Raw genomic sequence first — 14,284 nt, 5'->3', positions numbered from 1 at the left:
CACAACAGGGACATCGAGCAGCAAACTGTCCAGTTCCTTACCCGCAACAGCACAGTAGACCAAATCCAACAGCGAGGAAGAAAACCGCACAGCAGCCATTGAGAGAAAAGTCCAACTTGGCCACCCAGGAGCCCGTTACCCAGGTTATAACCCCCACCCAGGAGGATGCTGGCCCACCAACCGGACCCACCCCCCCTTTACCCAGTTTTGACAGCTATGATGAAGGGGAGAATGACCCGATGGTGAGTCGATGCATCCTACCTTTTTTATTGCCTGCTAAACTCATAATCCCTAAGTCAGGGGCACAAGTAGAGCTGAAAGTGCTGCTCGATACCGGCTGCTCCTGATGCATCGTTAGCCTGTCATGTGCCTTGAGACTGGGCATACGGGCCAAGCTGCTCTCCAAACCTGTGAGGTTCGAGCAAGCCAATGGCTCCCTAATGGGAGGGACTTTAGTCACGCAATTAATGGAGCCCTTACGCCTGGAAATAGGCGAGCACTGGGAGTTAATTCGCTTCCTGGTAGCTCCAAAGATGTCTGAGACTGTGATCCTAGGACTAGCCTGGCTAGACAAATGGAAGCCATTTATCTGTTGGGGAAAAGGAATGAGAACTGTGAGATTACCCATAGGGCCCGATCCCCCCATTGATTCAACATGTTAACGGGGGATTTTAGCCCACCCAATGAGCAAGCGCACATGGCTGCCTTACGGCCACCTGGCGTGCCGCTCATCGCCAGCAAGTACTAGGACCTAGCGGAGGCGTTTAGTGAGGATGAATGCGATACCTTGCCTCCTCACCGTCCCAATGATTGTTTCATTGAACTGTTACCGGGGCCAAACTCCCCCGACCAAGAATGTACGCTATGTGCCCCCTTGATAGCCCCAATGATGCAGCGATATGTGGATACAAACTTAGCTAGAGGATTCATTGAATGGGCCAAGTCTACTGTGGGAGCCCCTATGTTGTTCAAAGAGAAAAAAGATGGGTCTCTATGTGTCTGCGTGGACTATAAAGGCCTAAATGCTGTGAGTGTGGAAAATAAATACCCTCTCTCCCTCCTGAAAGACGTGCTAACCCACCTGGCGAAGGGTAGCGTCGTCACCAAGTTAGACCTGAGAGAAGCATATTACCGGGTAAGAATAAAGGAGGGGGATGAGTGGAAGACAGCCTTCAACTGCCCCTTGGGGAGCTACCAATTCAAAGTCATGCCATTTGGACTGCAGGGGGCCCCAGCTGCATTTATGCAGTTGATTAATGAGGTCCTACATGAACACCTATACAAAGGGGTCCTAGTATACCTTGATGACATCCTGATACACAGCACAAATATGACTGACCACATAAAACTGGTCAGAGAAGTGTTAAACTATTGAATGCCAAACTTTATGTCAAATTGTCAAAATGTGAATTTCACCAAACCCTATTAGGTTATTTTGGCTATAGAACTTCCAATGAGGGTATCGAAATGGACCCTGCCAAAGTAAAAACCATAATTGAATGGTAGCCCCCAAAGACCCGCAAACAGTTCCAGAGCTTCCTAGGGCTTGCCAACTTCTACCGTCAATTTATTCCCTCTTTTGCCGAGATTGCTCTACCTCTTACAGAACTACTCAAAACGGGCAAGGGAGGGGGAAAACCGCGACCTGGCCAACCACTAGCATGGACTGTGAGTTGTCAGAAAGCTTTTGAGTATTTAAAAACACTATTTGCGGCTGAACCAGTCCAAAAGCACACCTGCCCAGGGGAGCCCTTCGTAATTCAAGCAGATGCCAGCGACGTGGCAGTCGGAGCAGTATTATTGCAAAAGAACAAAAGTGGGGTCCTGCAACCTTGTGCTTACACCTCTTAAAAAATTTACTGAAAGCGAGAGGAGATGGACAGTCTGGGAGAAGGAGGCCTTCGCTATTAGGTGGGGGCTATTAAACTGGCAGCACTACTTAGAAGGGAGCAAGGTGCCTTTTGAAGTATGGACAGATCACAAAAATTTAGAGGCACTGAAAACTCCCCGCAAATTGTCCCCAAAACAAGTACGATGGGCACAGTATTTCAACTGTTTTAACTTTAAAGTACATACCAGGAAGAAAAAACTTCCTAGCTGATGCGCTCTCCCGATTGCCACAGTACAAAAGTGAACGTGAAGAAGTTCACGAGGCAATTATCCCTGGTCCACAAACTGCGGCCCAACTCACACCTCACAGGACCCCTAATCCTGATGACCCCAGAGTAAAGAAAATAAAGCGAGAACTCCTCACTGATCAATGGTTTAAAGACAATCAGACATCCCTAACATGCAGGGAAGGTCTGCCTTACAAGGGGGGGGGGAATTGTACTTGCCTGAAGCTGTTTGTCTTAATGCCCTCAAACACAGCCATGATGTCAAACAGGCTGGACATTTCGGATATCTAAAAACTCACTCACTGGCAATTTTGGTGGCCGGGACTAAAATGAGACGTACAAAACTATGTTAAGAGTTGTACTGCTTGTGCCACCATGAAAAGAATCCCAGGAAAGACCCCTGGGTTACTGCAACTGGAGGCCAAACCTTCTCAACCATGGGAAGAAATAGCTATGGATTTTATAGTAGACCTACCTGACAGTAGAGGGAATACTGTCATTTGGACTGTGATAGACCTATTTTCAAAACAGGCTCACTTTATCGCCTGCAAAGGACTTCCATTGGCTCAACGCCTGACTAAGTTGTTTGTAAAACATATCTATCGACTACATGGCGCCCCTAAGTGAATAATTTTGGACAGAGGGGTGCAGTTCACAGCGAAGGTTTGGAGAAACTTAAATTAATTGGATCATCTCAAGGCCTATCAACTGCTTTTCACCCGGCTACTAATGGGGCCGCAGAATCCACCAACAAAATGGTGGAACAATATCTTAGATGCTACGTCTCTTACCAACAAACAAACTGGACCGACCTCCCTTTTGCAGAGGTGGCTTACAATAATTCAATACATAGCAGCACTGGCTACACTCCTTTCCGTGTAGCCACAGGGAAAGAATTCAGCCCCATACCGGAATACCCTCAGTTACCTTCCGCTTCCCAGACTCTTGATCATTGGGTGAGGGGTTGAGAAGAATTTTGGAAAAATACAAAGGTGGCCTTAAAAAAGACTTTTGAGACCTACAAAAAGCAAGCTGACAAAAAGAGAGCTCCCCAAAGAACATTCCAAGTTGGGGAAAAGGTCTATTTGTCGACCAAACTACCCAATAAGAAATTGGGACCAAAATATTTGGGGCCTTTCCCCATTGTGAAAATCATCAACCTGGTCACAGTAAAACTGAAACTACCCAGACTGTTAGATGTTTTGTGCCAGCCATGGCAGTTCCCCAAAAAGGTCATCAGATGGGAGCAAAGAGGCTTCTTTGCTCCCACTGATGGGTCAGGGGTCCCCGGCCCCTGCAGCCCCATTGGTGAGAGAGTTTTATGGTAAGGGAGGGGCTGAGACCCCCCATAAATACCTCTGCTCAAGGGGCTGCTCTCTGCTTGCTCTGTTCTCTTTCTTCTTTCTTCTGCTTGCTTGCTAGCTGATCCCAGGCATGGATGCCTCCATGCCAGGAAACTCTTTCTATCTACTTTATCGTTAAATAAAGCTTTGAATGATTGCATTCCTGTGTGATGCCTTTTACTTGGAAGCACCTTAATGAACATCGAACTTGTGAGACGATCTCACAAGTTGGAAGCAAGAGGATGGTTTAAGGCAACGCTTCCAAGCCACGCAAGATGCCTGGACGTTCCAGCAAGAACCCATTTGAAACGGATGGCAGGAGGTCCCCGATTGTGACAAGGAGTCTTCAATCAAAGACGGCAGCCCTGCATCCAGCCCCTGACGCAAGCTCCGCTCCAGGTGAGAGCACAGATGACCTCTATTCCCCCAGAGGACCCAGCTCAGCGCCAGGGACCCCTTCGCATGCCTCCCTACATCTGCAAGCCACAGAGGGAAGCATGGAAGGCTTACAGTCTACCCAAGACTGCTCAGACGCAGCGGAAACGGCCCGGGCCCAAGACAGGCGCCGCGTGGACCAGATGACTGACCAGGAACGCAAGAAGCTGCTTCTAAAGTTCCTTGCAGCACAAAGGACGTCACAAGCCTCTCCACGGGAGATGCCAGTGCAGGAGGCCTCTGGACACCGGGTAAGTCCTTCCCCAGCGCCCACGAGGCCCCCTAACATGGCGCCGGCCACCCTGAGTGACCCCGGGGCCCCGGAGCTTTTGGTGCAAAATTTCCTGCCAAACTGTGACCTACAGCTTCCAGGGGCAACCGGAAGCAAGATGGCGGCCCCCAGGACACCCACATGGCCTGATATTGATAGGCCTAAGCCAAGCCTTGAGGCCCAGCAAGCGATGGCATCCACCCGAAGCAGCATGGAAACCCCCTGGTCCTCCCCACCAGATAGCCTCAAAGCCTGCCCAACCGAGACTGCTACAGCAGGGCTTGAAGCAGCCATCCAGGTCCTGGTTGCGGCCCTGGAAGCCAAAAAGACTGCAGCCTCAACATCGGGGGTAGCCAGCCTCCCTCGCCAACCCCAGGGGGCTCCCGGAAGAGTTCCAAGGCCTCCAATCCTCTCCCCGGGGCCTAACTGCCGAGAGGGGTCCGACCTGGAGTCTCCCAGCTGCGTCCTGCAACCCCAGAGGGCCCCCAGTGAACCCCCTGGCCTTCCAGCCTACTTTTTGCCGCCGCCCAGACGCCCTGCTTGCCAGATGGTCTTCGGGGGGGGCTCCGGATGAGGCCCCCTCCTCCAGCACCGTCTTCAGCCGCCTCCAGGGTCTTCAGGACCAGCGATGGGCTTCAGGCAATCCGGGCAGTCCATGTGCCATCCAGCCTGCGATCTTTGCCCCCCGGTGAGTGTTCCAGTGCCGGGGGGGGCTTCAGGAGGAATCTTCGGGGCTGCTGCGGCCTTCAGCCCCTCTTCAAGCCCAAATTCCGGCCTGCAGACCTGGGCCAGGCCCTCCCTCTGCCTCATGGGCTCAAATGAATTCTGAGCATGCCCAGTCGGGGCCATCCAACTCTGAGCATGCCCAGTCAGGGCCATCCATTCACATCAATGGAAAATTCACAGATCTTTGTAAATGGATTTAGAGCCAAGGAAAATTCCTTTTTATCTGCTCCTGCATTCTTAAATAAATTTGAAAAACTGCAACTTGGGGGGGGGGGAATTTCAGCAGATGGAGTAAAGAAGTGCAGATGTATCTATTAGAGCAAGGGACTCTAGAGATGGTTCTGGACCCCCCACCTCTTCCCTGGGGACCCCAAGAAGAGTGGTATCACAGGAAAGCATATACCACTCTACTGAGTTCACTGGATACTAACTTGTACTCCAGCATTCCAGATGGGCTCACAGCTGGTGAAGTTTGGCGGTTATTATACAATTTATTCAACAGCGACAGCATCGGTTCGATCACCAGACTCACAACTGAGTTTTACACCACTAGACTCAGATTTGGATCTAGCATGGCCGAACACCTGGGAAAATTGAAAGCACTCAGGGCAGAACTGATGTCCAGAGACTACCTTGTACCTGAGGCTAACATGGTCGCTGTCATTCTGGCTTCCCTGGACAAAAATTGGAGCAGTTTCATTGTTTCACTGGAGGGGACAACGAAGGAAGCCATGACTCTGTCCTACCTCACAGGGAGGCTCATTGAGGAAGATAAGAGACGAAGAGATGCAGGAGAATACGCCAGAGTTACCACCCAGCGAACCAGCAGGAGGCACCACAGCTTAGAGCAGGTTAATGCTCTACTTAAGTGTTTCATCTGTGGCTCTGAGGGGCACCTGAAGAAGGACTGCCCCCATCACCAACAAGGCCCCAAGCGTGGTCCCAATCAAGGAAGGGGCAAGGGGCAAGGTAGGGGGCGTGGCGGGGGCAAAGGTAGTGCCAAGGGCAATTTTGTGCATACTTGTCCTCTCACCCCCACCACAAAGGCTGATAGCCCCAATGACTTATGGTTACTGGACTCTGGAGCTTCATCTCACACAGACTTTGGGGAAAAATTCACCCGGTGTTCCATTGTAGCTTGCTAAAACCTTATCGAACCTCCACTTTAAGATTCCCCCTAAGAAAGCACCTGGACCCCTCGTAGTAGCAGGTCAGACCCATTATGAAGTGAAACGTATTCTTGACTCTAGAATCTTTAAGGGAAAATTGCAGTACCTAGTACAATGGAAGGGATACCCATTGTCTGAAGCCATTTGGGTGAAATCTACTTATGTGAAAGCTGACAGACTTATCAAAAGTTTTTATGAGAAACACCCCAACAAACCAAAAGCCAGTTCCTAACTTGTGTTTTGTTTACATTACAGGATCTGTCCTTTTTGTAAGGGGGGCCGGATGTCAACATTGCTAACATCGAATGTTATTGCTTGACAAGAAATTAAGAAGTAGCCATTTCATATGTTAAACTTCTGTATTGCTTTAAGAGATTGAGTTTAAAGTTGGGAGTGGGGAAGAGGAGGATTGTACCTTCAAGGCCATCTGAAACCAATGAAGATAAGAACTTGGCGGGTTTTCTAACGGAAGGGAAACTGATTCTTTAAATTAATTGGAGAATATGATTAATGACAATTAGAAAGGTGGAGAATTGTGTTTTAATATATTGTGCAAGGGGTGGAGATTTCAGATTCCAGCTTCCTTCGAGCAAGGATTTGCCGGTGTATTAGGCTAAATAAAGGACTTTTAAGGTAAACAATGCCTCAGAGTCACTTGAAAAATCCATACGTCGGAAACTTGACATCTGAGATGTATCCAGCCAGTTTCTGAAGCTGGGCTCACAGGATCAGTTGGGATTGTTGCTAGTGTACCAGCCTCTGCTGCATGGCAAACTTCCCTAGCTGAGCTGCTGGAGACCATCTCAGGGCTGTTGGTGGAGTTTCCCAGACTTAGGTTCTGGGAGACTTCGACCTACCATCCCTGGGTTTGGTGTCAGAAGCAACCCAGAAATTCATGACCACCCAGGTGGCCATAGACCTATCCCAGATCAACATGGGTCTATCTCAGGACAGTAGTCATACACCAAATATGATTCTCTTGTCGGAGCAATGGCAATGTGATCTGGTGGATTTAACAATATCCCCCCTGTTGTGGTCAGATCACACTCTGGTGTCCTTGAGACTCTCTTATGCCATCCCCGTCCGCAGGGAGGCCGGACCCATTCGACCAGTCCACCCCAGTGATTGATGGACCCAAATGGGTTCCAGAGGGAACTGGGCAATATCCCAGGGGTTCTGCTGCATGGCCCTGCCAAAGCCTTGGTAACAACCTGGAATCAGCTGGAATGAGCCGTGGTGGCACAGTGGGTAGAATGCAGTATTTCAGGCTAACTGCTCACACTGCCAGGAGTTCAATTCTATCGATCCTGACTGGCTCAAGGTTGACTCAGCCTTCCAACCTTCCGAGGTTGGTAAAATGAGGACCCAGATTGTTGGGGGCAATATGCTGACTCTAAACTGCTTAGAGAGGGCTGCAAAGCATTGTGAAGTGGTATATAAGTCTAAGCGCTATTGCTATCAAAGGGCAGCTGACGCTTTGGACAGGATCATGCCTGTTCAGCCTCTCTTGACCCATTGCTCCCGACCCTCCCAGGAGGAGCTGCGGGTTCTGAAAAGGATTAAGGGATGCCTAGAGCACTGCTGGAGGAAAACAAGGGATGACTGGACACAGGTTAGAGCTGCTATTAAGGCCTACCTCGTGGCAGTAAGAGCGGTGAAACAGCATTATTTCTCTACCCTTATTGAATCTACAGAGTGTTGCCCAGCAGCTCTGTTCCAGATCACCTGGTCCCTCCTGGGAGAGGAGGGCTCAGATTACCATCCCTGTGCAAAGAAATTTGTTCAACACCTGATGGACAAAGTCACTCGCATTTGTTTCCAGTTGGAACTCGTGTAGCGGAGGTCCATGTGAGATGCCTGGGGAAAGGACTTGTTCAGTTAGAGTATCTGGGAACAGTTTGATCCTGTTGGACCTGAGGAAGTGGACAGTGTCAGTGCCCTCAACACTGTCACTGCAACCACCTGTCAATTATGTCAATGTCCCTCCTGGTTGGTGAAAGCCTCCAGGACGTCAACTAGCAGGTGGGTCCAGGCAGTGATAAATTCTTCACTGCAGGAGGAGACATTCCCAGGGCCTTTTAAGGAGCCCCTGTTTTGCCCCGTCCTTGAAAAACGATTGCTTGATCCCACCTACTTGGACAATTTTCTTCCAGTTTCTCATCTTTTTTAGGGAAGGTAGTAGAAAAGGTGTGGTTGCTTGGTAGCCTCAGAGGGTCCTTGATGAAATGGATTATCTGGACCCCTTTCAGGATTTAGACCCGGTTATGGGACAAAACAGCATTGGTTGCACTTGTGGATGATCTCTGGCAAGAGCAGAGACACAGTGGCATTGGCTTAATGACACTTGAGATGGTCTCTGCTCCAGCGGTTTGAGTCATAGCACTGTGTGGTGGGGTGAGCTCTCATTTGCCTCAGCTTCTGCCCACCTAGAAGTTCAAAAGCATGTTCTATGCAAGTAGATAAATAGGTACCACTTTAGTGGGGAGATGAGTTGGTGCTCTGTGCAGTCAGTCAGATTCCTGCCAGCTCTGAACCTTCCCACTTGTGATGCCTGTTCGTGAGGTGGCTCCAGGGAAGGGAGGGGGGCCTTGGATGCTGCTGCAGGAAGAGCTACTCATCTTTCTGGGTCAAAGCCTGCTCACTCCTGTGGTGCACCTTGGGAAGCTTGTGAGCGTGTCCCACAACAGCTGGTAAATTGGCAGCCAAAGTACTACTCTGCAATAGCATTGTGGTCTCCTGGCCAATGTAACAATGCCATAAGCTAATAATAATCTGGCGAGAGTGGGATGGAGGTAGTGCAACCTTCCTTGATCTCGACCTCTCGGTAGCCTTCGATACCATCAACTATGGTATCCTTTTGGGTCAGCTATGGGGTCTGGGGCTGGTCAGCACAGTTTTGCGCTGGTTCGGCTCCTTTCTCCAAGGCCATTCCAATCAATGTTAATAGGGAGAGAGATCCAGCCCACAGGTGTTCTTGTGGCATGCTGCAGGGCACAGTACACTTTCCGCTCTTTTTTAACATCTACATGAAGCCACTGGGTGAGATCATCTGTAATTATACGTTTAGGTATCACCAGTACGCTGATGATACTCAGCTTTACATCTCCACCCTGGTGACCAGTTTTGGGGGGCCCTAGAGTGGCTCATATTACACCATTGTTCTGTGAGCTGCACTCACTGCCGGCTTGCTTCTGGGTGCAATTCAAGGTGTTACCACCTTTAAAGTCCTATATGGCATGGTTCCAGGCTACTTGAGGAACCATCTCACCCCAATGGGACTGGCCATCCCCACATGTGCCGGCAGAGGAGGCATGCTGCAGTCCCTGTCGGTCAGTACGCTGATGATACTCAGCTGGCAGACTCCAGGAGAAGAGTCTTCTCTGCCATGGCTTCTGCCCTTTGGAACGTCTTACCCCCTGAGGTTGGATTGGGTCCCACCCTCCTGCCCTTCTGTAAGGACCTGAAGACCTGCCTTTGCCAATTGGCTTGGTGCCCCAATGGGGGAGTATCATGCTGGATGTGGCTGATGGACCAATAGCAGATTTCACCTCACCCGTGTACATTCTGCTCCCTCCCTATCATCTAGCCATAACCTGTATTTTTATTGTGATTACAAACACACACACTTGGTTTTATTGCTTTTAACGTTCTAAAATGCCTGGAGTCGCCTCGCAGCAAGATGGGTGGCAAACAAATTTAATAAATCAATAGAATCTCTGTAGAGCATACATAGTTGTTGATGGGAATTATATATTTCAGCGTGCCATTGTGATTGTATCTTTACCTATGTATCCATGCAGGAATCTTTGGAATTTTCCATTATTTGTTTTATGGTTGAATACTGATTAGAAAAGAATATTTACAACTTCTATTTAGTACTGCCATTCGAACTCCAGATGGTTCCCTCCCAATCAGCATTTTTCCTTCCTGATGTCTGTTTCATCATCTCTAACAGCCTCCTTTAAACTGCAAAGCTGGCGAGCACAATGGGAAAAAAGCAAAACAAGAAGAAAGTGGAGACGGTCTTAGAAGAGGAAGAGGAGGAATACGTGGTGGAGAAAGTTCTTGACAGGCGGGTAGTGAAAGGCAAAGTGGAATACTTGCTCAAGTGGAAAGGCTTTTCAGAGTAAGGCTGCTGTCCCTTTATTTCATAGTTTTGTTGAACGGAAAGATCAGCTGGGTTCAGTTTTTCAAACCTTGTGTTAACATTCCATAGTGCTTATTAGAAGTGTGGATTTTTAGAAATCCAGTTCAACTTTAAAAATCCTACCTTGTGGCAATGTATCCTGCCAAATCAAAATGCACTTTTTGGAGAAGAATCTACCCTGATTTTCAAATGCACTAATATCCTGTTTGTTATTCCATTTTTTTATTTCAAACAATCTTCAGTCTCTCTCCCCCTCCCCCCCCTCCCCCATGTCTCCTTCTCCCTCTCTCTCTCTCTCTCTCCCTCTCTATACACACACACAAACACAGAGAGAGAGAGAGAGAGAGAGTGCTTTTTTTGTACAACCCGCCTTGCCTACCCTACAAGGTTCCATCCAAAAAAGGTGCCGGAACTCTGTTCTGAGCGCTCTATGACAAAAAAGCCCTGTATATATATAAACAAACTAAAAAACAGATCACCCTGACTAAAAATTTATTTAAAAACTTACCTTTCGTCAGCAGCTGCTGACATCATCAGAGTTCTAGCCAGAATTGAGAATCATGTCTTTATAGACTCTGTAACGCCAATTGTTTGGATAACGAGCGTGTTACCGGTCTATTCGGCTCACACCCTCCTGCAATCAACTGCTCAATTGCTGTTTCCGTCGTGCTCGTTGACAGCTGTTTGAATTTCATCACGCTGCTCCTCTCCTCTATATATTCCCACTTGATAAAACCAAGACTCAGAACAACATAAGACCACTGAAATCTTGGTAATTTGATTCTACTTGTCATTAGATACTCTGTGTATAGTGGATATAGAAAGTCTACATACCCTTCTTAAAATGCCAGGTTTTTGAGATGTAAAGAAATCAGACCAAGATAAATCGCTTCAGAATTCTTTCCATCTACAATATAACAAGCTGTTCAGTTGAAAAAGAAATCTTTAGAGGGAAAAATAATGAAAAACAACTTACAGGTCAAACTCGAAAAATTAGAATATCGTGCAAAAGTTCATTTATTTCAGTAATGCAACTTAAAAGGGGAAACTAATATATGAGATAGACCAGGGGTGTCAAACTCAATTTCATTGAGGGCCGCATCAGCATTGCGGTTGCCCTCAGGGGGCCGGGTGGGCGTGGCCAGGGTGAGTGTGGCCTACTGGGTGGGCGTGGCTAGTGTGTTTGTGGCCTACTGGGTGCGCGTGGCCAGCTCTACATCGTTCGCATCAAGGGTGCCTTTGGGGCCTGGGCAGGAGTGGGACAGATCTGAGGGTCTCTGGGCCAGGGCCAAGGCAGTGGGGGCCGTTCCCTCACTGTTTCCAGGATGGCTTCGCGGGCCACATGAAACCACTTCGCGGGCCGGATCCGGCCCCCGGGCCTTGTGTTTGACATGTCTGAGATAGACTCATTACATGCAAAGCAAGATAGTTCAAGCCGTGATTTGTCATAATTGTGATGATTATGGCGTACAGCTCATGAAAACCCCAAATCCACAATCTCAGAAAATTAGAATATTGTGAAAAGGTGCAATATTCTAGGCTCAAAGTGTCCCACTCTAATCAGCTAATTAAGCCATAACACCTGCAAAGGGTTCCTGAGCCTTTAAATGGTCTCTCAGTCTGGTTCAGCAGGAATCACAATCATGGGGAAGACTGCTGACCTGACAGTTGTGCAGAAAACCATCATTGACACCCTCCATAAGGAGGGAAAGCCTCAAAAGGTAATTGCAAAAGAAGTTGGATGTTCCCAAAGTGCTGTATCAAAGCACATTAATAGAAAGTTATGTGGAAGGGAAAAGTGTGGAAGAAAAAGGTGCAGAAGCAGCAGGGATGACCGCAGCCTGGAGAGGATTGTCAGGAAAAGGCCATTCAAAAGTGTTGGGGACTTTCACAAGGAGTGGACTGATGCTGGAGTCAGTGCATCAACAGCCACCACACAGAGACGGATCCTGGACATGGGCTTCAAATGTCGTATTCCTCTTGTCAAGCTGCTCCTGAACAACAAACAACGTCAGAAGCGTCTTACCTGGGCTAAAGAAAAACAGACCTGGTCTGTTGCTCAATGGTCCAAAGTCCTCTTTTCTGATGAGAGCAACTTTTGCATCTCATTTGGAAACAAAGGACCCAGAGTCTGGAGGAAGAATGGAGAGGCGCACACTGCAAGATGCTTGTAGTCCAGTGTGAAGTTTCTACAGTCTGTGTTGATTTGGGGAGCCATGTCATCTGCTGGTTTTGGTCCACTGTGCTTCATTAAGTCCAGGGTCAACGCAGCCGTCTACCAGGAGATTTTGGAGCACTTCATGCTTCCTTCCGCAGACGAGCTTTATGGGGATGCTGACTTCATTTTCCAGCAGGACTTGGCACCTGCCCACACTGCCAAAAGCACCAAAACCTGGTTCAATGACCGTGGGATTACTGTGCTTGATTGGCCAGCAAACTCGCCTGACCTGAACCCCATAGAGAATCTATGGGGCATTGCCAAGAGAAAGATGAGAGACATGAGACCGAACAATGCAGAAGAGCTGAAGGCCGCTATTGAAGCATCCTGGTCTTCCATAACACCTCAGTTAGTGCCACAGGCTGATAGCTTCCGTGCCACGCCGCATTGAGGCAGTAATTGCTGCAAAAGGGGCCCAAACCAAGTACTGAGTACACATGCATGCTTATACTTTTCAAAGGTCTGATATTGTTCTATGTACACTCCTTGTTTTATTGATTGCATGTAATATTCTAATTTTCTGAGATTGTGGATTTGGAGTTTTCATGAGCTGTAAGCCATAATCATCACAATTATGACAAATCACAGCTTGAACTATCTTGCTTTGCATGTAATGAGTCTATCTCATATTAGTTTCCCCTTTTAAGTTGCGTTACTGAAATAAATGAACTTTTGCATGATATTCTAATTTTTCGAGCTTCACCTGTATCTCTACTTATAAGAGGGTGTGCACACCTATGCAAACATGTTATTGTACATTTTTATTGTTATTTTTCTCCCTAAAAGAGGTCAGTTTGTCAATTGAATTGTATAGCTTATGTGTCATATTAAAAGTGGGGAAAATTTTGAAGTGATTTATCTTGGTCTGATTTTTCTTACATGCATAAAGCCTGGCATTTTAACAGGTGTATGTAGACTTACTATATCCACTGTATATTATGCAACATTGCTTCCACTTCAGATTCAGCAATATTTTCAGGTCTTGTAACTTGCTTATGTATTTGAAAGTTTTTCTTACGCACTCATAAAAGTGTCAGCATTTATTCCAGGTTTCAAGTAAAAGCCTTTTGGTGCAAAATATAGATGTAATACTTTTCCATTTATATAAAATTGCTCTTAATTTATGCCACGAATTTCCAGGTCCCATCAGTCAAGCATCTTTTTCTGATAATGTAAGGTAGAAATATAAAAATGATAGTTACAAACTCTGGTATTTTGTATGTGTTGCAGTGAAGATAATACATGGGAGCCAGAGGAGAATCTCGATTGCCCTGACCTAATTGCAGAGTTCCTGCAATCCCAGAAAACAGCACATGAAAGTGACAAGTCAGAGGGAAGCAAGCGCAAGGCTGACTCCGACTCTGAGGACAGGGGAGAAGAAAGCAGACCAAAGAAAAAAAGAGAAGAGGTAAGCCAGATTCCTTCAGTACGTGTTCCACTCAAGGTTGCTTATGTCTTGTCATTAAAGAGAAAAATGGGTTGACAAAAATTTTAAACAGAGCATTATGACCCAGGTCGCCTAGTCAGAGGCAGGCTTCTATAGAGTCCTTTATTGCTCTGTTAAATTCCACAACAAATGGCCCTACAACAGTTGGTAAGGCTCCACCCCACATTCCCCTGAAGACAGCCACTCTCAGTCCCACAAACAAAAGCCAGTGTTCTGTCCTTACTACATGTTACTCTGTGTGCAGCTTGACATGCAGCTAAACCCACCTATCCTCCAATAAAACAGACCGTGTGCATAGATCTGAATGCTTTATTAAAGGAACAGGATAGGTGAAACTGGGAAAAAATACAAATACATATAATAAAAATCCTAGTGCAAAATAAGCAGTATTGAGTTGCTGGTGAACATAAC

The 14,284-nt window shown here is 47.4% G+C and overlaps 1 protein-coding gene across 7 annotated transcripts in view; it reads left to right on the top strand.

Annotated features, from left to right (window-relative positions):
• Positions 1-14,284, top strand: part of LOC308676552 (chromobox protein homolog 1-like) — a 74,126-nt gene that overhangs the window by 35,765 nt on the left and 24,077 nt on the right. For 4 of the 7 annotated variants that reach the window (XM_081342403.1, XM_081342400.1, XM_081342405.1 and 1 more), the window contains 2 exons: positions 10,017-10,187; positions 13,657-13,834. In XM_081342403.1, the coding sequence (XP_081198529.1) occupies positions 10,048-10,187; positions 13,657-13,834 (318 nt within the window). In that variant the 5' untranslated portion in view covers positions 10,017-10,047. Of the gene's footprint in view, positions 1-6; positions 243-8,467; positions 10,188-13,656; positions 13,835-14,284 lie in introns of those variants that run through there. The other 3 variants (XM_081342404.1, XM_081342401.1, XM_081342402.1) reach the window with 3 other exon arrangements.

The sequence above is a fragment of the Vipera berus genome (genome assembly GCF_964194415.1).
Source record: "Vipera berus genome assembly, chromosome: W".
In the NCBI taxonomy this organism is placed as follows: Eukaryota; Metazoa; Chordata; class Lepidosauria; order Squamata; family Viperidae; genus Vipera; species Vipera berus.
Note: the sequence above shows the minus strand (reverse complement) of the source record. Positions and strands in the feature narration are given on the sequence as shown.